Here is a 26,006-nt window from a genome sequence, read left to right as displayed (position 1 = left end):
AAGATATCTCAAAATCATACAGTCATTGCTGGAAAGGGTTCAAATACACAACAATGCTGAAAAACCAAGTAATTTGTGGGACCTGAAGCATTTTTCTGAAGAACAGCTGATAGTTTAACTGTTCAGCACAAACAAGGGACTCATGGACAGTTACCACCAAACAAAAAAAAACAAAAAAAAACACAGGTAACACAGTATTAAGAATCAAGGGGGTGTAAACTTTTGACCAGGGTCAATTTTTTCAATTTCAACTATTATTTTCTCTTGTGGACTATATGTAAATGTATTTTATGTGAAATGTCTTAATTCAGGTCAGTACTAAATAAACAAAAACATGCATTTTGTATGATCCCTCTTAATTTGGTCAAATTATTAACATTTAGCAGATTCTGAAAGGGGGGTGTACATCCGCATCGAAAAGTTGACATTGAAAATACTAGTTTATAAACGATCTTTGTGTGCATGAACGGTTTGGAAAAGAAAGGACCCTCAAACAACAGCGCTGTCTCTACTTCTGCTAAAAAAGAAAAAGGAACGGGTGAACAGGGACCTAAGAGGCTCCTGGGTCCTGTTACAAACACCAACTGGATTTTTCCTTCTTTCTTTTTCTGTCATGATCCTTATATCAAAAATAATCTCTAGGTGGAGCTCACGCTGGGGTGGATCATGAAGCTTGGGAACTAGCTGTCTGTGGCTTCGTTTTCATCTCCATCTCTGTTTTTTTATCCTTTATTTCTCATTCTCACCTGTCTGCAACTGCCCCTTCCATTAGAGTCCAACTCTCTTCTTCCACACTGTCCCTTTTATCTCTTCTCAGCAGGCGCTCAGAATGGCTTTAAAGAAATGTATGCTCAAACTCTCTGGATGGGAAGGAAAAAAAACATCCTGGTCCTCAAAGCGAGCGGAATAAACTACTCAGGAACCGTTAATAAACTGACATCTCTGTTATCTATCACTGTCGTCACGGCAAAATTGCACCGGGAAAGTAAATTGTTTTTTCAGTGGATAAATCCATCATAACATAAAAAAAAGGAACAACAATGAAAGAGAGAGATCGTAGCTTGAGGGTTTAAAAGGAGGGCTACATGGGGCTAAAGAAACTATGGTGAGGCCTTCAAGAGACGTTAATCAAAACACTATGATTCAATGATGAAAATAAACCATGAAGAATGAAGAACATTGACATTTTAGTGACCCTGAGATGCTTTGAAAGGATAAAAATCACCCAAAAAAATGATAATTCTTTAATTTATTACTGTACGCCTTTCTTCAGAACACAAAAGAAAAAGATGCGAAAAATGCTGAGGTTAAAATCCAAACAACACTGGACTTAACTGACTTGCATTGTACAAACAAAAAACAGACATTTCTCAATATTCTTTTGCAATCTGCAGAAAGTTAGTCACATGGCTTTAATAGAGATGAGAGTGAAAAAAAAAAAAAAAAATCACAATTTTATTTTTAGGTGAACTAACCCTTGAAGGCTGTTTCACATGACTTGCAACAGAGGTTTAGTGCATTTACCAAAACAAAAAACAACAGCAAGTGTTGCAGGAAAGCAATTTTCCCATTTTCATCATTTATTTGATCATACACAGGGTTCATACAGACACTGTAAAATGAAATTCTAGGACTTTAAGGACTTTTCCAAGCATTACTTTGTTGATTTTAAGGACTTTAATCAGAGATATCACTGAATTTCAAACTCTAAAAAAAGAAATAAATAAAAATATACTAATAAAAATGTTAAAAATAAAGTATTACAAAATGCGTACTACAATTTTACTATAGTAAAACCATGGTCATTTTTTCAAGGGATCTGTATGTGTATACTTTCTTTCTTCTTTGTTTTGCTTTTATAACCGTACTGCCTTAATGGTTTGATGTTTTCTACTGTTTAAGAAAAAAAACTGAAAAAAAGATTAACAAAATCACTCTGAAATCCTGATCTGCATCAAATGCGCTCTGAAGTTCTCATCTAAAGCAAAAGATTTGTGAACCTGCTCCGAAATTCCGATCTAAATCAAGTGATTCGCTATCCACACTCTGAATTTCCGATCTAAAGCAAAAGATTCACGAAACTTCTCCAAAGTTCCAATCTAAATCAAAATGATTTGCTATTCATGCTCTGAATTTCAAATCTAAAGCAAAAGATCTGCAAACTTGCTCAGAAGTTCCGATCTAAATCATATGACTTGTAATTCATACTGAAGTTCCAATCTAAAGCAAAATATTCACAAACCCACTCCAAAGTTCCGATCTAAAACAAATCAGAATCAAATCCACACTCTGAATTTCTGATCTGAAGCAAAAGATGTGTGAATGTGATCCGAAGTTCTGTTTTAAATCAAATGTTTCGCTATGCACACTCCAAAGTTCCGATCTAAACCAAAAGATTCACGATCCTGCTCCGAAGTTCCGACCTAAATCAAATGATTCGCCATCCACACTCTGAAGCTCTGATCTAAAGCAAAAGATTTGCGAACCCGATCCGAAGTTCCAATTTAAATCAAAAGATTTACTATCCACACTCTGAAGTATCAATCTAAAGCAAAAGATCCACAAAACTTCTCCAAAGGTCTAATCTAAATCAAATGATTCGCGATCCATGATCTGAAGTTCCGATCTAAATCAAAATATTTGTGATCCAGACTCTGAGGTTCCAATCTAAACCAAAAGATTTGCAAACCCACTTCAAAGTTCCGATCCAAATCAAAATGATTTGCGATCCATGCTCTGAAGCTTCGATCTAAAGCAAAAGATTTGCGACCCGATCCGAAAGTTCCGACCTAAAGCAAATGATTCGCTATCCACACTCTGAAGCTCCAATCTAAATCAAAATGATTCGCTATCCATGCTCTGAATTTCCGTTCTTAAGCAAAAGATTCACAAACCTGCTCCGAAGTTCTGATCTAAATCAAATGACTTGTGATCCAGACTCTGAAGTTCCAATCTAAAGCAAAAGATTCGCAAACCCACTCCAAAGCAAAGGATTTGTGAATCTGATTCGAAGTTCCGATCTTAATCAAATGATTTACGAATACGATCCACACTCTAAATTTATGATCTAAAGCCAAAAATTTGCGACCCAATCCGAGGTTCCGTTCTAAAACCAATGATTTGCGAAGCCCCTCCGAAGTTCTGATCTAAATCAAATGATTTACGATTCACACTCTAAATTTATGATCTAAAGCAAAAGATTCGAGAAGTACCAATCTGAATAATGATTCACAAACTATCATTTCAGATCAGAACTCGGAACACAGAACCTGTTCGATCTAAATCAAATGAATAATTTTGCGGCACAATCATTTTTTAAATTTTTAATTTTTTAATTCGTTACAAATGATGTCGAAATTCAAAACGAAATTGCGCTTTTAATTTGATCTGTTTTTTTTCTAGTGAATCACTTGAAATGAATGATCAAAGTCACGAGTTTGAATCAATCGTAACGACTCCAGCGTAAATGACTCAAATGATTTGGTTCATCTGTTCCTCTTTTTGTGTCTTCAGCCATGTTTACACGACAGCATCAGTACTACTTACTTACTTGCTTAGTTCAATTGTTTTCTGACATTAACTGAAATAACCAAAAAAGTATGTTTTTTTTGAATTGCGTGGAAAAAATGTGCTTATTGACAAAATTCAACACTAATTTCATAGTTACATTGTCTTTTAATAATTCAAGCACTTTTCAAGCACCATTGCCATTTTCAAGGGGTTTCCAGGCTTTTTTTTAAAAAAGTCAAGTACTATGAACCCTGCATACAATTCAATGAATCGGCCATTGATCACTGTCTGTGCTTTAAAAGTTAAGCAGATAATAGGTTCAACCGATTATGGTCACTCCAAAGAGATCAATGCAACTTGAGTCATATGGCAAAGCCTTCACAATGCATTTGAATGATAGAAAATGAGTAATTGCAATTGCAATTTAGCAAATGTATTTTATAATTTAATAACTGGAAGCTAAACAGAAAGCTTAGTCAAACAACCAACAAGCTTCCAGAAACGTCTTAAAAAGACTTTCTTTCCTAGAGTAGAGGGCACCAGTGACTAAGTCTGTTCAATTCATCATTTGCATTTCAAGAATCTCAAAGTCGCATCCGCAATTCCCAAACTCAGGCGAGACTGCAATATTTTCGTTGCTTTTGACACCCACATAATCTAACAAAAAGACTATGACTCACAGCTCCGAGCGGCTCTCCTCTGAGGTTTCTGGGTGAGATATGCTAGAAAGGAAGGTTAACCAATATAACTGAGGTTCAGAATCATCTGCATTTAAAAGCGGGGCTTCTATTTCCCTGTCGATGTGTGTATAAACGGGCCCTTGGCTTTCATTAATACAGCACGTTCTGAAACGACACCGGAGTTTGACGGGACAAAAGCGAGCCTCCGAACCCCCTCCGGACAACTAAGAGAATTGGTCACGGCCAATCGTTCTCTTCCTCGCTGAGGTTCCGGATAAACACCGTGGCCATCAATCACGGCCTCGGATGCGGAAAAGGGGAAAACAAGGGGAAGCGAGCACTTTCCGCATGTCACCGGGGAGCCGTACGCGTCGTTAAATTCCCTCCATCTCTTTTCAATTACATGCCGTAATTCACCATCAGGGCCGATATGATGACAGAGATTGTAACAATGAACACAGGAAGAATACAGTAAACAGATTCAAAAGTTTGCCGCTGGCTCAAATCTTATATTACACGGGGGGACAGCATCTTACACCAACAAGGTCATTTTAAAGCCTTCACAAGACAAAAGTTTATGGAGGAAAGTACTGCAGTGCTGTTTGCTAACATTATATGTAAACATGTGCCAACAGACTCTGATTGTAGTAGATGTACAGTAGTGTTTCAAAATGAAACATGAGCAGAACAAATTTGTGAATGCATTCCTTAAATTTCAATATTGGTGTAATAAGATGCAAGCCTAGTCTAGTCCACAATGGAATCAGGCGCATTAGGTGTTTGCTAAAGTATCTTACATGACTTTTTGCATTAACCGTAGTAATTACATAGACATTAGCTAAGTGAGCTTTGTATTTGTGTAAACTGATCATAAAAGCATTATGTAATGCACTGCATTAAAATTGAAAACAATTTCTGAAAGAAAGCTACATGAACTAAATTTACTAAGTTTAGTCTACCAAAAAAGGAAAATTCTGTCATTAATTACTCACCTTAATGTCGTTCCAAACCCAGGAAGACCTTCGTTCATCTTTGGAACACAAATAAAGATCTTTTTGATTAAATCCGAGAACTTTCTGACCCTGCATAGACAGCAACACAACTGACACGTTTAAGGCCCAGAAAGGTAGTAAAGACATTGTTAAAATAGTCCATGTGGCATCTGTGGTTCAATCGTACTGTTATGAATGTACAAGAATACCTTTTGTGTGCAAAGAAGACAAAACAATTTAACCCTTTACCAGGGTTCAAGCACTTTAAGGCATTTAAGCACATATTAAAAAAGACATTATTTAGCAAGCCTGTAAACACCTAAATCAATTATTTAAAAAAAGCATCTGTGGCAAATCCAAGTACCATAGAAACATGTTTTTTAAAGTTTATGACTGTTATAGTGGCAGCTGTGGTCCGATCGCCTTAAAACTTGGCATGCTTGTTTAGAATCAGCTGTCGCATGTGCTTACCAGGTTTTGTGAAGTTTTGAGTTTTCCTTTAGGGTTTATAGGATTTTGGGTAAATTTGGACAGGCCCCTTTTCCAAACGACCCTGTTATAGCTTCCCAAAGGGTAAATTTCAACATTTTTTTTTATAATTATTGACTTAGAGTGTCCAGAGAATAGGCCTAGTTCACAAAAGTAGATTTTTTACATCTTTTCAATCATTTAACAAAAGATTTGATTGACAACAGTGGTTCTTAAGTTGTCCGGAATGAGGAGTTCTATCGCACGATATGAATATCGCATGTATATGCGAATAGCCGCACAATGTACAATCGTTTATGGCCTTCAAAAATACGATATTGCCCCCAGTGGCCGATTTCTTTCGGCCAATAGCAGCCATGTTTTTTTTTTTTTTTGAGATACGCAAATGTGGCACTTTGGACCAAGCCACAGCGATTCTCATGTTGATAGGACAAAATGGTTGCATAGTTATGGCCATGTTTTATGATTTTTCCCTTTTAAAGTGCCACCTAGTGGCCAAGCTCTGCATTTTATTTTCTCCTGTGACCTCAGATTGAGCTTACATAGGTGTTCTGAGCTTGGAGAAGATATCTCATTCCATTCAAGAGTTATAGGCATTTTACTAAAAGTAGTAATTTTGACACCCCTTTGCGACAGTTAGTTGAAAGTTCCACTTTTTCCACAAAGAATCTTTCTGCACTGGTTTGGTTCCAATCAGGTGAAAAACCTAGGACTAGTTTGCAAAAGTAGGTTTAAAAAAAAAAGAAAAAAAAAAAAAGGTAAATTTCGCCAGGCTCACGATCGAATTTGAGGCATGCCTTATGTCTGGTGTGAGTCAAGAGCTGCTTTTCCACTGTCGGGCCAGTGCGAGCCAGTGCTAAGAGCGTGCCGGGTGGGGCTAATGGCCTCGAGTCGCAAGCACCAAGGCAAAAAGTAAGCTGCGTTTCCACTATCGAGCCAGTAGCCTTGCTGCGCAAACCTAAAGCCCGCCCTTTACACACCTCCTTGGATCAAACGTCCAAAACCCCTCCCCTTTCAGCGGGGAGATTGAAAGTAAGTCACCATAGTGTGATCATCGAACGAACAAAATGGAGAGAGCAGAAGCGGCTGTTTGTTTGCTCCTTTCGGTGTTTTCTTGGTGGAAGATGAGGCAGCGAAACCAAAATGCGAAGACGGAGGTTCAGCGGCGTTTACGCCGAAAGCTTATGTTAGCTGCAAGGCGAAAAAGAACAATACAGCGACGTGGAAGCCAGATACAGCGAATGCAGAAATGCAAATGCAGTGCCTAATGTTGGTGATGTCTGTTCTGATGCAAGTAGTGCTCTGCAACAGTTGTTTATGCAGCAGCAATATTTGTAATATATTACATTAATAAATCACTTGAAAAGAAGCTTTGTTTTTATGACCTACACACAAATCTTTCATCTAACTTGGTATTACATCAAACAAAATGTTGCATATTATCTACACACTACAGCAAAAACTAACTACACAGTTGCACTTCTAGTATAATTTTATGCCTTTATTTAGGTAGATACAGTACAGTACAGTAATGTGCCCATCAAAACTGCATTTCCATATAAATATCTGCCCAATATAAGTGTCTTCTCTGAGCAACGCTTTGTCCATTGTGCATTTTTATTGCTTTGTACTGCGCCCGCAATTTCTTCAACTTGTCTCGAACTTGCAATGTGGTGCGCTGGATATTAAGCTTTGCGAGTTCAGCAACGATGTATTTTATCACGTCTTCGTTTCTGCAGATGCCGTCAAACTGGCGTTGTATATTGTCCTCGGCCCAAATGCTTAGAAGAACCCTGTATTAGTAATACAGCGAAATGCGCATCTTACCGCAGACACACTCCGCCTTTCACTTTGACCACACCTCAAGCCCCAGCTGGCCCGCTTTGGCCCAAGGTTTTCGTCGGGCCGAAAAACCTGGGCCACTGGCACACTGGCACACAACATGAGGGTGAGTAATTAATGACAATACTTTACCTGCTGAACCCTATATTGGTATAAATTGTTCATAAAAATCATTCTTGTGCAAAAAAAGTAATTGCATTAAATGCAGCATTCTAAACAAATAAAACTGGAATGAATGATTTACACAAATTCAAAATCAAGTTAAATGGATGAGGCCCATTGCATGCACTGTATTTTTTCACTTCAAGTTTTATAGCATCCAGTCTATGTTATTCCCATCCAAAACACAGACTCTTTCAACCCCTTTCTGCACGCACAGAGTACAACCAGCCCACCCAAGGCCATATTTACACAGGCAGCTCAGACAGATGAACAGCTCTTCCTATTGGCTTCCTGCATAACGCACAATAGCTTCCCCATAGGAAAACTCATCAATATAACCCACTGCGGCCCTGAGCACAACACAAAGGAGAACCATCACTAATTTCACTGGCTCTTAAAATACGATAAAATAAAGTTCACCTGTCAAAAGACTGTCAAGTCCAAATCAATCTAGACAAAATTAATTTCCTTTTGCACTGGCCTGCATTTATTAACGTCAATGTCAAAATGTAGTCACCGTTTAGGCTCCTGTCGTAGGTAATTGATGCCAATACTCAATACTGGTTAAAAAACAGAATAGACACTTTGGAAGATGATCTTTACCTTCAATGTCAACATCTCAGTTAAAAAAAAAAAATCATCCTTTAGGAGATCATTCAGATCTGATTTAAAACACTTTACACCATCAAATCATACTTCTTACACCATATTTCACTTAATCAAAATTTGTGAAATGGGATGAGAATGTTGTTCAAACGGCTGTTTAATGTGCTTCATTACTTTTTATTTTATATATTAATAGGCACCGGATGATCAAGGGCATAGCTAACAGTGTTTCCCCTAGGTTTCCAGCTTTGGCCTACTTTAGCCTACTTTGTGTAATAACGAAAACATTTATTAGTGAAAAATACGTCCAAAACTCTCTATTTTAACATTTTGAACAATAGGGCTCTACAATCTTTTCCTTTTTTTTTTTTTTTTTTTTTAGAAATTCTTATGTGTTTTAATTTTTCTGATAATCAAATAAAAGCGTAAACATTTATTTGATTTTAATCAAATGAAAAATAAACCCTTTTCATTTTTGCCAAACAAACAGAGGTTTACTGTTAAAATCAATACATGGAAAAAAAAAATTATATTCAGTTTAAAACTTTAAATAATAATTGTAGGATTTTTTTTCTACAATTAAGTGGTTAATCTTGTTGTAATATTTATTTTTTTATCATATATATTTTGTGTAACGTAAATTATTTAAATAGGAATATATAAACACTTACATTATACTGTACAAAAGTAATACAAGACTAATATTGTTGTTACATGTTAAACCGTACTTTTATTTTGACAGGTTGCCGTGAAGTTTCTGTGTGTACAGTATGATATGATGCTAGTTTTCTCAAATGAAACGGTAAAAGTAACGCTCACAGCAGCTTTGGAGATTGAGTTTATCTGTTCATGTGAGATGCAAAGGCCAAAAATTAGCGGGAGCATCACGTGTGCTTCAGTAGGCCTGTAGTAAAAAAAAAAAAAATGCGTCTCCACCATTCATACATACAGAGGCAAACGGAACATGCAGGATTCATATTAAAACGGTCTTTTTGCGTTTCAATTTTCACAGACACTAGTCCATATCGCGATTTGAATTAAGTGACAGACAAACTTTTGATTTATTAATCCAAAAATCTACGAATTCCGTGGCATTCCGCGCTATAGAGTAAATTCCGTTTTTATGAATGGAGTCCGCGATCCCATCTGTGTTTTCGCTGAGGAGACATTGTAAACGCGCGACCATGTAGAGACAGAAATGACATGCCTTCGTGTAAATAAGATAAATAACACAAGGCAATTTAGTTTGTTTAATTAAAGAACAATGCGTAGACCTGTTCTATAGGAAAGATAACCTTAAATGACTTCTATTGTGATCTGCCGCTATATCGAAAATAAAATGAACTTGACGTTCAAGGGGGGCGGGGGGTGCCGTTGGGGGGGTGTACCGCCCCCTAAGATAAAGGTAGGGGAAACATTAGCCTAACGTCTCTGCGAGAAGAGATCCAGAAGAGCCCACTTCTCTGAGATTTAATTAGACCGCATTCAGAACGGGACAAACTTACCACCGGCTAATGCTCAGTCACCTGCTCTGCCCTGAGGGAACACTTGAACCGACGACCCTGGTTTGTTTAGTGCACCATTTGTGGCCCTTAAAAAAAGACACACACACACAGACTGTAACCCGTCTCTATCCAGCTCCAAACCAAAGAGCGTGTGTGTGTGTGTGTGTGTGTGTGTGTGTGTGTGTGTGTGTGTGTATGTATACGCAAGAAAGTGAATAGCAGGAATCTTGGTTAATTATCACCCGCCTGCTGTCACAACCATCAGTCTCAGTGACACCGCTACTGCCAACAGCACACTCGCAGGCTTATTAAAGCGCATGTGCGTCTGTGTGTGTAATTGATGTATGCACAGCAAGGACGGTGCCCTAAGAACCCAAACGAAATACAGCCAATGATTAAATCCCGTCCTGGCCTTCATACAGGGAAGAAAAACACACAATTTATGCGTTTCATCCGGGGGAAGGGTTAATCAGCGTCCCCTGGGAGGCGTTCGCGGAGTCGGTGCATGTTTGATGGATGTGTCCTGCCATTATAACTCCATGTATATACTCCATGTCCTCCTGACATGCCTTCAATCATGTCTAATTAGCAAAAACAGCAATTTCTTTCAGATGCGAGGCAACGTGCGGGCGGACGCCTGCTTGCAAGATAAAACCCACGAAATGTTTGCGATCTGCTGCTACTTGAGGATGAAATTAATTGGCTTCCTGACAACGCAATGAGGAAAACAATGCTATCATTAAATTAATTTTGGAATCTGCGCTGCTGTCGTTCATAAAATACTACAAATACTTGCATGGTTATTTATTAAATCGAATATAGGGTCATTTCGTGTCAGAGGTCCCTTGCGCAAATTTTGGATTTTGCTATTTTTTTTTTCTGAAGAAAGATAGACATGTATAGTAATGAAAGCCAAAATATTAAATGTCATTGATAATTATTTACTAATACACTATTTGGTAGAGGGAGTATAAGCTGTATACAAAGTGACCAACACTGAAAATGGGTAATATTCAACTATCTGATGTAGGGTCTCGAGAAATAAGATTACAAAAGATAAGTTTATGAAGAACTAGAATCTAAAATCATATTGCGATACCTTTAATACTTTCTGAGTTAATGGCAGACGAACTGTGGAGAAAGAATATTTATGGCATTCAAGACTGGTACATTTGAAGCAGTTGTCTTGACAAAAATAAACAAGATACATCTCTAGTTTCAATTATTCAATTATTATTTGTTCTTCAGACATTCCTCATTAATAAACTGACCCACATTTGGTGTTTAACCACTAAAAATGTATACATTTCAACAATTTACTCCTGGAGTCATTTTAAAGTTCCAATATCTCAGGAACCAAATATCATAGGGAAATAAAAATAAAGATGCCAAAAAGTTTGTTTACACCCAATATTTAAGAGGGCATTAAAATATCTTTAATACTTCTTGAGTTGCAGGCACGCAAACTTCAGAGAAAAACTTGAAAAGTGCCGTTTCCCCATTTTTGAATGGTCACCATTGGCACATAATGCAACAAAGATTGCTAAAGTCAACAGATTTTACTAATAGAGCTACCAATTTCTGTGTGAAACTAAGATGATGCTGCCATCTTTCTAAAGTCATTTTTACTCCCCTGTAACTTGACTCTGAATCTCAGGTGAAAATTGTCATTTTGACCTCCCTCTACAAAATAGTGGATTATACAGTAAATACTCATCCATGACATTTAATATAAAAAAAATAAATAAATAGGCAAAATCAAAAGTTTGAGCCTGGGAAGTTATTGAAATTTGGTTGATTTAACATGGAATGACCCTATATTAAGTACCTAACTGTACTTTTATGACTATTTTATGATTAGGGTTGCAAAAAGATGGAAACCTTCCAGTAAATTTTAGAAACTTTCCAGGATTTTTTGAAATTCCAAAAGAAGTTTCCACCCCTTTGCAACCCGATTTTTGATAGACTTAGCTCCTTTGGGTTCACAGCAGGAACTGCCAATTTAGTGTTTAGAAGAATTCAACTTCATTAAAAAGTATTTTACATATCAGAGGGATGGCAACAATTAGTTGCTTCTTATTTTCAAAACGCATGCAAATTCTAACTCATGAAAGGATAAAAAACACCAGGTCTAATACACAAGAACAAGAGTTGAATGTTTCAAAAATGGGCCATGATGTTCAAAAACCAATGAACAGACCGGAGCCTCGGGCAAACAGCCCACATGGAGTTAACTTTTTAATAATTCCACAGCAATTTGTAACCCTACTTGGATTTCAAACACATCTCTGGCTTTACATCACCAACGTCATGACTTTCAGGGTCAAGCGAAGCCAGTCTCATCCCTGACGACAAATAGAGCAACACTTCTATAAAGCTAATGGGGAGGAAAGGATGGTTTATCGTTCGCCAGTCATCTCCAAGCCTGGATGCCCTTTATAGCCTTTCGGTAAAGTACGGAGTACAAAAGGACATTAGCGTAAGCTTGGCTGCCCTTTTAAATGCATCATTTGTAAGAGGTAAGACAACGTGAAGAAATGGATTGTGGCTTCGCTCGAGGTACGAAAGAAATAATCGAAGCACAGTGGCTACAAACTACAAAGAACATCATTAGCTTGCTCTTTAGTCAATGGACGTATCACAATGCGGTGTATTTTCTGCAATACTTAAAATGAACATTTCAATGCAGTGAAAATGTTCAATGGCTGATCTAATGACATGTGTTTTTGGAGTCAGAGTGAGGCCATCCATTAAATTAGGCCAAAGTGTTCAGACCTATAAATGGCTAACTACGTTTCAGCAGGTTTCTGCAGAAGAAAGGCAGTAATTTGCCTTCCCTACAGAGACTAAGTGAGCTGATATCAGCGGGAGGCAGCTAGTATGTGGCCTGGAGAAGCGGAAAACTCTCTCCATGGTTACATATCCCCAAACCCACCAATCAGAGATCAATTACCACGTCAGCCCATTGCTTTTACTTTTGAAAGGCCAGCTCAAAAGACAGGCCTCGGTCTAGAAGTCGGGACCAAATCGGCAAGAAAAAGAAAGGTTACTTTTCTTCAAATCTGAAGCCATTTCAATCTTCTGAACCACTTTAAGTGTTGTGTTTAAGGGGTAGTTCACCCAAAAATGAAAGTTCTGTGATCATTTACTCATCCTTAAGCCATCCTTGGTTTATATGACCAATACAATAGGCATTATATTAAAAAATGTCTTTTTTTTTTAAGCTTTATAATGGCAGTGAACGGCTGTTGAAATTTTGAAGTCCGATAAAGTGCATCCATCTATTCTCGTTTCATCATGTTCGCCCATGTTCTACGTCATTCGCTGAAACATTAAGCGGAATCTAGAGATTATGTTTTATAAAGTTTTAAATATGGATATTTTTCTTACACAAAAGGCATAGATTCACTTGAGAAGACCTTTATTAAAGGAGAAGTTCGCTTTCAGAACAAAAATGTACAGATAATTTAGTTACACCCCCCCCCCCCCCTTGTTATCCAAGATGTTCATGTCTTTCTTTCTTCATTCGTAAAGAAATGATGTTTTTTCGGGAAAACATTTCAGGATTTCTCTCCATATAGTGGACTTCAATGGTGCCTGCGAGTTTGAACTTCAAAAAATGCAGCTTAAATGCAGTTTCAAAGAACTCTAAACAATCCCAGACAAAGAAGAAGGGTCTTATCCAACGAAACGATTGGTCATTTTCTAAAAAAAAATACATACTTTTTAACCTCAAATGGTCATCTTGTCTAGTTCTGCGTGAACTCTGGTGTATTTTGTTTTAAAAAAAAAAAAAACTCCCATATCATTTTCTTCACCAACTTCAAAACAGTCCTAAATTGCTGTTTTAACTCTTTTGTATTTTTTGTAAAAGGCATTTGATAATCTTTGTGAGTTTACTCTGTAAACACAGGGGGTCTATACTTCTGCAGCGAGGTAGGACGATTAAGTTGGAGAAGAAAATTATATGGGAGTTTTTTTTTTTAACAAAATACACCAGAGTTTGAGCAGAGCTAGACAAGATGAGCATTTCAGGTTAAATAGTAAATAAATTGTCCTTTTTTTTTTTTTTCTTTTTTTTTTTTAGAAAATTACATTGTTTGGCTAGAAAAGACCTTTATTTTTCAGCTGGGGATCATTTAGAGCCATTTGAAGCTGCACTTTAAATATTTAAACTCTCGAAACACCAAAGTCGACTATATGGAGAGAAATCCTGAAATGTTTTCCTCAAAAAACAATTCCTTTACGACTGAAGAAAGAAAGACGGATGGATGATAAAATATCTGTACATGTTTGTTCTGGAAGTGAACTTCTCCAGAGCCATGTGGAGCACTTTATGATGGATGGATGCACTTTATTGAACTTCAAACTCAACATTTATTCACCATTATAAAGTTTGGAAGAGCCAGAACATTTTTAAAATAACTCTGATTGTATTCATCTGAAAGAAGAAAGTCATACACACCTAGGAATGGGTAATTTTTGGGTGAACTCTCTCTTTAAGTGGACTTTCATAGATGGCAGGGTCAAAGTGAGCTGAGACATGATACACACGACGGCTACAAGCGATTCACTAGTAGGTAGAGGACAAATCAGGTGGTGTACAGAGCCCTGAAGGTACAACATGATCAAATTAAACCAATTAATCACCGTTTTAGAGACAGCAAAGGTTCTCCTCCATTATTCATAGCCTCCTGCTTATCCCAATGGGAAAACCACAGCACTTACAGAAGGGGGTGAACAGGAGTGATTGCTATTCGACATAGAACAGATGCGGAGTTGTTGAGGACAAATTATCAAATAATCAGGATAATGGAATAGGATCAACTTTGATGAGCGTGAATACAGTGTATTGGATTTTTAGACAATTTGAACTATACTAGAGATGGTTTATGTCTTCTTCAGGTTCTCACAGACAGCTGTCAAGACCTTCAATCGATACAAAAGCCATGTATCTAGACCCTCACAGCAAGGGTCAAACACTGGGCTCCCCTCAGCAAGCTCTCTCCTGACCTCATTAAATGATGCCTTCACCACAACCGTCCTCAAATCTAAACATTCCTTACAAGCAAGCTCCAAAAAAGCCAAGAGAGATGTTGGAGAAGCAATAACAACCAGCAAGAGTTCTCTATTCACTGAGACCGCAGAAGGAGAAATCGAGGGTGACCCCTGTCTTTCAGGGCTTTGACCTTTCCCAGTGAAAGGCTGAGGGTGAGGGTCCGCCTAGTCAAACGCTATATTGAGAAGGACAAATACGTCTTCCTACAGCAAACAGCAACTCTCCTGCTGGAATTTTCCATGCTTTCCACACTCACGGATCTCAGCGGCTGCACGAAACCAAACCACAGGGTTTCTACATGTGTTGCAGACTAAAAAGGACTTGCAAAATTATCTTTTAGACCTCTAGAACAACTAGATTTTTACAAGGGATTAGGTTCTTGTGCTTGCAAGGAAGCAGAAGTGCGCTATGAATCATAATAGACAGTTTGAGGACGAGCCAAATCACATTTGTATGCAGTGTTGGGTGTAACGCATTACTAAGTAACGCGCTACTGTAATTAAAATACTTTTCCACTGAAAAAGTAGAGTAACTGATTACTGTTCATTTTTAAGTATTTTAATTACAGTTACGTTTAATGTACTTGCGTTACACTGTAAAATAATTAAACTCGCTGAATATCATTATTTAATTTGATTAATAAATCTTATAAATGTGAAAGTAAACTCTGCCGCTTTAAAATCGTTGAAGAACAGGTGCACGTGATTTCGTGCAAGTGTGCTGCATACTCGTATTTTTAAAGCGGATGTTGAACTCGGCTGAAGCGAGTGGCTGTTTTGCGAAATGGAAATATGCCCATTACTTCAATTTTCTGAAACAAGCAGACAAGAACATTACAGTAATATGTAAGCTATGTCCTGGGGAGAAAAAAACTATCGGCCGCTGCGCTGTCAATAGCACGAGTACTCAAGCACCTGACACGGCAGCATAGACGAACACTCCTGTGTGATCCTTCATATTCGACGGATAAAACTGCGGCAAGTCCTGCTAAACAGGCAAAACTTGATTTTACTTCGGTAGCGCAGAAAAGTGTCTGAATGAGCAAGGTTACAGTTCACTTTGTTGAAACACATGACATGATTACAAAAATGGTCATTAAAATTTTTTAAATATTAAAATATTGCATAGTATTATAAAAACTCCTTGAAATTCTAAATAATAATCACAAAATATTATTGAACAAAAACGTATTTCATTGAAAAAAATTGTAAAACCACAGTAATTTCAGTGATGCAAATGCGTTTATATAATACAGTGACTTTTCTGCCATCTATTGGTGGTTCGGTTTTATATTTAAAGATAGGCTTTTGCATTTTTCCAAACATTTTAGATTTGTTTAAAAAAAGTAAAACATATATTGAACTCATTGTTTGAAATTAAGTTTCACGTTTACAGGGTGATACATGTCATGTTTAACTTTTCTTAAGTTTCTTAAGAATAATATATATTTTTGTTATTCTGGAATTGTGTTTCTTACCGAAAGAAGGTTACATTTCTTACAAAAAAGTTTATTATTATATAATGTTTTCATAGAATGTAATATAGATTATTAAAAAAGCTAAAATGCTAAACTATTTCATGTTTGACTCATGTTTTATTTAATTATCTATTATTTAAAGAGTTTAATAGGGATTTTAAGAAGTATTTAGTTAAATTACTTATTGAGTAATTAAGTTACTTTTTAGACACAGTAATTAGAAAAGTATTTTAAATACAACATTGATTAAGTAATTAGTAATTAGTAATTAATTACTTTTTTAAAGTAACTTACCCAACACTGTTTGTATGTGAATAAATTTAGGAGTGGTGATGAACATATGGGCCATTCTACAGAGGTAAATCAATAATTACATTTTAACAATATTTCAAGTGTAATTTAGGAGATTTGTTGTATTTTGAACGCAGTTTTTCTTAGTAAAAGGCAAACAGTTGATCATACTGATTTTGAAGTTAAGGAATCATTAGTCTGAATACACATTGAACCAAAAACCATCATAACATCTTAGTTGATAATTCAGTATACTTTATTTTTGACAAAACATCCAATGTTTCGGTAATGACAGTAAGGCTTTGGTAGCGATCACATTATAGAATTTTAACTTACATACGAAAACACTTCTGAAACATACTTAAATGTTGTTTATTTCCCTCAAATATGAGGATTGTGTTCCCTTTTGCCACTACTAAAATGATTTGACAAATTTATGGAATAACACCCAGCACATGGTTAGCTAGCACAGTTCTGAACAGTGGTACACATATGAAAATTAAATGTTATGAAATAACTCCCAAAAAAAGTGTGCTTAATCGCAAAAAAAAAAAAAAAAAAAAAGTGTTTGATAGTGACATTCCTTAAAGTTAAATACAGATTTTTGACTTTTGAACATTTACCTCAAAACGTTGAGGTCTATCTGCTCACCATGTAGCTATTAAAGAGAATGACGCATAAATATGTCCTGATCATAAATATAGGGTTGTAGTAAGAATCAGTTTCAGCCAATGGACTAAAACATAAAGTGTTTCGGTAGTGATATGAAAATGCAGGACATCGTTTTACTTAAAGTTTCATAACTTCAAAGAAAACTTCACTTGAACGTGAACTTGAAAACAGTGTTTAGTCGGCTTTGAATCATAACAGACACTTTAAAGACAAGTCAAATCACATTTGTATGTGAATACATTTAGGAATGGTGATGAATATATGGACCATTCCACAGAGGTAAGTCAATAACAATGACATTTTTAACAATATTACAAAGGTTTTTTTATGAGATTTGTTATATTTGAATCCAGTTTTTCTTTGTAAAAGGCAAAAAGTTGTTCAACTATCATAACATCTTAGGTGATAATTCAGTATTTTTTTATTTTTGACAAAACAACCCATGTTTTGGTAATGACGGTAACGCTTTGGTAGCGATCACGTTACAGAATTTTAACTTACATACTAAACTATTGTTTATTTCCCCCAAATATGAGGGATGTGTTTCCTTGTCACTACTAAAATGATTTCACAAATTTATGGAATAACTCCACCAAATGTTTTGGTTGTGACCATTTCAGTAGTGACAATTTTAGACACTTTTGAAGCCATCTTAAATACGATAATCAACAAATTGTTATCTGGCATAGTTCTAGAACAGTGGTAGACATATAAAAACTACATTTTATGGAATAACTCCAAAAAAGGTGTGCTTAATGGCAGAAAAAAAAACTAGTTTTCGGTAGCGACATTCCTTAAAGTTACACAAATTTTCTACGATCTACTCATTATATAGCTATTAGAGAGAATGACAAATATTTCCTGATCATAAATGTAGGGTTGTAGTTAAAATCAGTTTCAGCCAATGGACTAAAACATATACCCCCAGTTTCACAGACAGGGCTTAAGCCTAGTCCTAGACTAAAATGTAAGTCTGAGCTGTTTTAACTGAAATATACTTGCACTGACTCATCTTAAAATATATAAGTGCCTTTTTATTGTTTTAAGATGCACACCAGTAATGTTTTTTTTTTCTAAGCATGTTTATAAAAATTACTTAAATGTCCTAATTGATCTATGGACTAATTCTGGCTTAGTCTAAGCCCTGTCTGTGAAACCGGGCCATAGTGTTTCGGTACTGACATGAAAATGCGTGACTGTTTTACATAAAGTTTGACAATTTCAAAGAAAACTTCACTTGAACTTCACTTTTTAAAAGAATCCGAAAGATATCCATATCATTTTCATAAACTGAAACTCAGGGGCTATGGTTCGGGACAGCCACCTCCCAATTGAAAATACCCAATAAATGATCATTTTATATACATTAAGCGTACTAATATTTAAAATATTATTGTGCGTTTCAACAGATAATAGAGAGATCTTAGTAAATGTCCAAGATTTGAATACTTAAATGCTTTTTAAATGCGTTTTTTTGGTTGTGGTTTGCACAATGCATTTTAAGTAGTTCAAGCTGTTTTAACAGCAACAATTTGTGGAAAAGACAAAGGTTTACAGCACACATAAGAAATAAATGTTCTAGAAAATTGTTTTAACATAGCCTGTATAATACGTTAAGTGTTTCAAGCTGTTTTAATGTCAGAAATCTGTGGCCAGCTCTTAAAAAAGCAGAGGAATTCAATACATTCATGAGTTTGTTTTTTTTCAAGCTCACAGTTAACTCTCAAATCTAACAGCTACACGGCTCCACATCAACTAGGTCTAGTCGAGCATCTTTCCACCCGACCACAAACTGGCACACTTCACAACTACATCTACAAGTACACACAGCATCAATCAGCCAGAGGCAATCTAGAAGGTGAAAACTCCACAAATTGATAAGCAGCCAAGGGGAGAAACCAAACACTCTGTTGCCCACTGTCAGTCTCACTTAGACAAGAGCACACAGATAAGACACAGGATGAATGTGTTTGTCTTTGTGCTGGTTTCCTCTTCTCAACCAGCTGCAGGCAGCAAGAAAATGGCTTCGCGCATCGTTCTCGAAGCGCCAGACCAAGAGAGTATGAAAGTGCGGAGATTCACAAATTTACCCTCGAGCCTTGTGAATGAGATCGGGTGGTTGATATCCCAACGGGAGGGGGTCAACTGGATGCGCTAAAATGTCATTCAATCATGCAGCCTGACATCCATGAGGATTAAGCTTGCTTTCAAGACCAGAGACCCCCAGCGCCTCGCCCCAACCACACACACGCAACTAATGAGAGATGGAGATAGCTACAGATGTCTCCATTTGTGCCGTTTACCTGCTGTGCCAAAAGCAATTATGCCAAGACGACATGACAGTTGTGACCAGCCCCTGCCATTCTCAAACATGGCAAACTGGCTTTTATCTGATAAACCTTTTACGGACTTCTATGATGCATCAGTGTTAGAACTGTACTTTGGAAAACTTACAGATTTATTTCAAACTAATTTTGCATGCCAATTATCTAATGCACCACCTCTTTCAATCAAATTGTTTAATCAAGCACACTTTTCACATTACAATGTTAAAAATTCCATTGAAAAAAAAAACAATTTTGATTCCTCAAAGAACATTTTCTTAGTGAACTCTTTAAAATTAAGGTTCTTTATTGGCATCCATGGAAACTTTTCAATGCATAATAGGTTATTTTCAAAGCACACTAACTAAACAATTTTAATTTAGGAACTGTTCATTGAAAAGTTCTTTGGAGAACCCAAAATGGTTATTGTATGGAATTGCATAAAAACCTCCAAGAGTGTGCGAAGAACATTATAATGATCTGAAAAGCCTTTTTCCACTACACTCTTTAAAATAAGGTTTCAAAAGAGTTTTTTTGCAGTCATGCCATTGAAGAACCATTTTTGGTTTCTCAAAGAGCATTTTGGTGAACAGTTCATGAAAGATATACTTTTTTCTTAGTGTTAAAGTTCTTTACTGGCATCCCTGTAAACTTGTCAACGCATAAAAGGTTCTTTATAGTAGGAAAAGGGTTGTTTAGATTATTAAATGTTCTTCACACGAATACAAATGGTTATTTTAGGAATACTGAAAAGTTCTTTGGGGAACCCAAAATGGTTCTTTTATGGAATTGCATAGAAACCTCCTTTATTTTTAAGAGAGTGTCAAGAACATTTTAATGATCTGAAGAATTTGTCCCACTACACTCTTTAAAATAAAGGTTTCAAAAGAGTTTTTTTGCAGTCATGCCATTGAAAAAACTATTTTGGTTCCTCAAAGAACATTTAAGTGAACAGTTCTTAAAAGAATCACTTTTTTCTTAATGAACTCTTTAAAATTAAGGTTCTTTATTGGCATCCACGGAAACTTTTCAATGCATATTAAATGTTCTTCACACTAACAAAACATTTTTATTTTAGGAACTGTTCATTGAAAAGTTCTTTGGAGAACCCAAAATGGTTATTGTATGGAATTGCATAAAAACCTCCAAGAGTGTGCGAAGAACATTATAATGATCTGAAAAGCCTTTTTCCACTACACTCTTTAAAATAAGGTTTCAAAAGAGTTTTTTTGCAGTCATGCCATTGAAGAACCATTTTTGGTTTCTCAAAGAACATTTTGGTGAACAGTTCATGAAAGATATACTTTTTTCTTAGTGTTAAAGTTCTTTACTGGCATCCCTGTAAACTTGTCAATGCATAAAAGGTTCTTTATAGTAGGAAAAGGGTTGTTTAGATTATTAAATGTTCTTCACACGAATACAAATGGTTATTTTAGGAATACTGAAAAGTTCTTTGGGGAACCCAAATTGGTTCTTTCATGGAATTGCATAGAAACCTCCTTTATTTTTAAGAGAGTGTCAAGAACATTTTAATGATCTGAAGAATTTGTCCCACTACACTCTTTAAAATAAAGGTTTCAAAAGAGTTTTTTTGCAGTCATGCCATTGAAAAAACAAATTTGGTTCCTCAAAGAACATTTAAGTGAACAGTTCTTAAAAGAATCACTTTTTTCTTAATGAACTCTTTAAAATTAAGGTTCTTTATTGGCATCCACGGAAACTTTTCAATGCATATTAAATGTTCTTCACACTAACAAAACATTTTTATTTTAGGAACTATTCATTGAAAAGTTCTTTGGAGAACCCAAAATGGTTATTGTATGGAATTGCATAAAAACCTCCAAGAGTGTGCGAAGAACATTATAATGATCTGAAAAGCCTTTTTCCACTACACTCTTTAAAATAAGGTTTCAAAAGAGTTTTTTTGCAGTCATGCCATTGAAGAACCATTTTTGGTTTCTCAAAGAGCATTTTGGTGAACAGTTCATGAAAGATATACTTTTTTCTTAGTGTTAAAGTTCTTTACTGGCATCCCTGTAAACTTGTCAACGCATAAAAGGTTCTTTATAGTAGGAAAAGGGTTGTTTAGATTATTAAATGTTCTTCACACGAATACAAATGGTTATTTTAGGAATACTGAAAAGTTCTTTGGGGAACCCAAAATGGTTCTTTTATGGAATTGCATAGAAACCTCCTTTATTTTTAAGAGAGTGTCAAGAACATTTTAATGATCTGAAGAATTTGTCCCACTACACTCTTTAAAATAAAGGTTTCAAAAGAGTTTTTTTGCAGTCATGCCATTAAAAAAACTATTTTGGTTCCTCAAAGAACATTTAAGTGAACAGTTCTTAAAAGAATCACTTTTTTCTTAATGAACTCTTTAAAATTAAGGTTCTTTATTGGCATCCACGGAAACTTTTCAATGCATATTAAATGTTCTTCACACTAACAAAACATTTTTATTTTAGGAACTATTCATTGAAAAGTTCTTTGGAGAACCCAAAATGGTTATTGTATGGAATTGCATAAAAACCTCCAAGAGTGTGCGAAGAACATTATAATGATCTGAAAAGCCTTTTTCCACTACACTCTTTAAAATAAGGTTTCAAAAGAGTTTTTTTGCAGTCATGCTATTGAAAAAACAATTTTGGTTCCTCAAAGAACCTTTCAGTGAAACTGTCTTAAAAGAATCACTTTTTCTTTGTGCACTTTAAAAATGAAGGATCTTTATTGGCATCCATGGAAACTTTTCAATGCATAAAAGGTACTTTATAGTGGGAAAAAAATGATTCTTTAAATTATTAAATGTTCTTCACACTAATACAAAATGGTTATTTTAGGAACTGTTCACAGAAACGTTCTTTGTGGAACCCAAAATGGTTCTTTTATGGAATTGCATAAAAAACTTCTTCATTTGTAAGAGTGTGTGAACTGAAGAACATTTTAATGAAGGTAAGAACTTGTCCCACTACACTCTTTTAAGGTTTAAAAATACTTTTTTTTTGCTGTCGTGCCATTGAAAAACCATTTTTAGTTCCTCAAAGAACCTTGAAGTGAACAGTTCTTGAAAGAATCACTTCTTTCTTGGTTCACTCTTTAAAAGCAAAAGAACCTTCAACATCCACGGAAATGTTTCAGTGCATAAAAGGTGCTTTATAGTGGGAAAAAAATGGTTCTTTAAATTATTAAATATTCTTTTCTTCACACCAGTACAAAAATGGTTATTTTAGGAACTGTTCACTGAAAGATTCTTTGGGAAACCCAAAATGGTTCTTTTATGGAATTGCATAGAAAACTTCTTAATTTGTAAGAGCGTGTGAAGAACATTTTAATGATCTGAAGAAACCTTTTCCACTACACTATTTAAAATAAGTTTTTTTTGCAGTCATGCCATTGAAGAACCATTTTTGGTTTCTCAAAGAACCTTTTAGTGAACAGTTCTTGAAAGATATATTTTTTTCTTAGTGCACTCTTTAAAATTAAAGTTCTTTATTGGAATCCCTTTAAACTTTTAAATGCATAAAAGGTTCTTTATAGTAGGAAAATTGTTTAGATTATTAAATATTCTTCACACTAATAAAAAAATGGTTATTTTAGGAATTGTTCACTGAAAAGTTCTTTGGGGCACCCAAAATGGTTAATTTATGGAATTGCATAGAAAACTCCTTAATTTGTAAGAGTGTGTGAAGAACATTTTAATAATCTGAAGAAACCTTTTCCACTACACTATTTAAAATAAGGTTTTAAAAGAGTTTTTTTTTTTGCAGTCATGCCATTGAAAAAACATTTTTGGTTCCTCAAAGAACCTTAAAAGAACCACTTTTTCTTAGTGCACTCTTCAAAATTAGGTTCTTTATGGTTGCATAAAAGGTTCTTTATAGTGGTGAAAAAGGTTATTTAGATGATTAAATGTTCTTCAAACTAATACAAAATAGTTATTTTAGAACCTGTTCACTGAAAAGTTCTTTGGGGAACCCAAAATGGTTCTTTCATGGAACTGCATACCTCCTTTATTTTTAAGAGCGTGTGAAGAACATTTGAACAATCTGAAGAACCTTTTTCCACTACACTTTCACAACAAGATTACTAACGCATGCAAGTTCAGCTACTGAGAGACAGACATGTGGACAAAACAAGTCCATATAAGTGATGCTTCTGTCAAATCTAAACTAAAAATCAAGTGGAAAGGTTGATTCTGTTATACAAAACAACCAAGTCTAAACAGAAAAACTACTTTGCAAATCCCTTCGAAGCATATTGTGAAAAGCCTCATATCCTACTGTACAAGTAGACGATTTTTAAAAGCAGTATTCTGGCTAAAAACACCATTCATCTAGACATTTCTGAACGCAAAAACGTGCCCTGTATGAACAGTCCCGAATATCTTTGTAATCCAAATTGTACTTGTAAATAAACTACCTTTGCACCACACTCAGAAGTTCAGAACATGGCATTTTTTTCCCACTGAGAAATCTACTAAACTCTATAAAGCATTGTGAATAGTCAGTTTACGAGCAGACTATCTTTGAGAGAGGACTTGTGGCTTGGCTTTACAATCTGCGCGTCTGAAACCTCAGGGAAATGTGTTTCGAATAAACAAAAACTTATTTTCAGAGGGACGCCATGATTAGAAACTCGAAACTGGCCACATGTACAAAGCACCATTCAACTCCTATCTAGAAGGCTTTAAAACACCGAAAAGACAAGACTAAACACACAATTCAGCATTTCTCAGACAACCTTGCCACCACAACTGGAACAATAAATCCATCCGATTCCTATTTAAAAGGGAATCTGCTTTTCAACATATGGATTACAGCCAAATAATAAACAAAAACAGGAAACAATTTCCCCTCAAGCTCTGTTTGGTCTGACTAAGGTGTCATTTTGCAAATTCACCTCCAGCAATCTCAGTGGCAATCTCATTTGAGTCAACCAGACAAATCCCTTTCATCATTCCCAGTAGTAAAGGTTCCCTAATGTCTGAACCTGACCCTGCTATTACCATCAAGAATCAATCATTACCCTCGGCTCTTCTTTTAGGTTTGGTCAAAAGTGTCCTCGTCTCCTTTTAGTGCGGATGGATGAATAGATGGATGAGGGGCAGTGGTGGCTTTCTACAAGTGCTCTTCAATCCAATGCCTACCAACACAACCTCCAAATCTGCAATGGTTTATGTGACTAATTTCAAGTTTTGACATGGTGAGAACACCTAGTTGGGTTTTCAGATCATGCATGACCCTTGTATGAGAATTTAAACCCTTCAAGCTTCTACCAACCCAGATATAACCACTTAAACATAAAAAATAACCACGCGCAACCAAGCTGTGCAGAGCTGATTGCTAAACATCAGTGTTAGTCCAATGAACTGGTATAAACAGATTAATATCAGACAGTCAAATGCTGAGTAATATCATAGGATTTGGTGATGCCGCGCTGCGCTCGTAACCGCAAGTAATAACGAAGCAGAAAGACGGAACTTACCTTTATCCGCACCGCCGAACCGGAGAACGATGAGACTTGCGAAAATCACGAGCAGCCTTGCCCCCCGCTCCGCCATCACTTTCTGAGGTACAAAAATTACGCAAAATAATCTCGGGGAACAAGTTATCCACAGTGTTTTCTCAGGTAAAGTTTTACCGACTAAAACGGACAAGGTGCTTTATACAAAAACGCTGAACATCGTCTGCAACCGGCAAGATTTGGCGCTCCGCCGGTGCCAAAAAACCAAACATTTAATTCTCCTGTAAGAGTCAAAGGCGACACAGCAAAGGGTCCGGGTGGTTTCTTGAACTTAAAACCCCGAAGAGGGCTTTTAGAGGAGGCATTAAGTCAATCCACAGCCGACCCACAAAGGCAGCGGCTGCAAATGGGTTCCGACGCGCTGAAGACCGACCGGCGTGTTTCTGAAAGACGCGTTCAACAGATTTAACGGAGCCGCAGTGGAATATCCAACATAAGCACTCGGCGTGTGGTGCTGGAGAGACTTGTAGTGGGAATTGGTTCGTGAAAAAGCAGGCGTGGATTCTCACAGGATTCTGGATTTTTTTTTGGCTCGGGAAAGTCAAAAATCACGGCGTGTGGGTGCGCAGTGCGCATGCGCACATCTGGATCCAAGTGTGCTGAAATTACTAAGGAATTAAGGAATCACGTAACTTTTTTTTTACCATTTTAGTAGGTTGAATAACAGATAGACTGCTGTTTAAAAGTTTGGGATCAGTAAGATTTTTATGCTCATCAAAGTTCTATTTATTTGATTAAAAATACTGACATATGTAGTAATATTATTAACAATATTGATATGCAAAATTTGTGTTTGATTATACTTTAAAATATAATTTATTTCTGTGATGCAAAGTTGAATTTTCATCAGCCATTATTCCAGTTTTAAGTGTCA

At 36.1% G+C, this 26,006-nt stretch overlaps 1 protein-coding gene across 1 annotated transcript in view; it reads right to left on the bottom strand.

Moving 5' to 3' along the window:
- The window catches only part of LOC141301287 (neogenin-like), a 107,128-nt gene extending 81,553 nt beyond the window's left edge, over positions 1 to 25,575 (bottom strand). The window contains exon 1 of the mRNA XM_073831541.1: positions 25,094 to 25,575. Within this exon, the coding sequence (XP_073687642.1) occupies positions 25,094 to 25,169 (76 nt within the window). The 5' untranslated portion in view covers positions 25,170 to 25,575. The remainder of the gene's footprint in view (positions 1 to 25,093) is intronic.
- Positions 25,576 to 26,006: the final 431 nt, after the last annotated feature.

The sequence above is a fragment of the Garra rufa genome, chromosome 25 (assembly GCF_049309525.1).
Source record: "Garra rufa chromosome 25, GarRuf1.0, whole genome shotgun sequence".
NCBI classification, from domain to species: Eukaryota; Metazoa; Chordata; class Actinopteri; order Cypriniformes; family Cyprinidae; genus Garra; species Garra rufa.
Note: the sequence above shows the minus strand (reverse complement) of the source record. Positions and strands in the feature narration are given on the sequence as shown.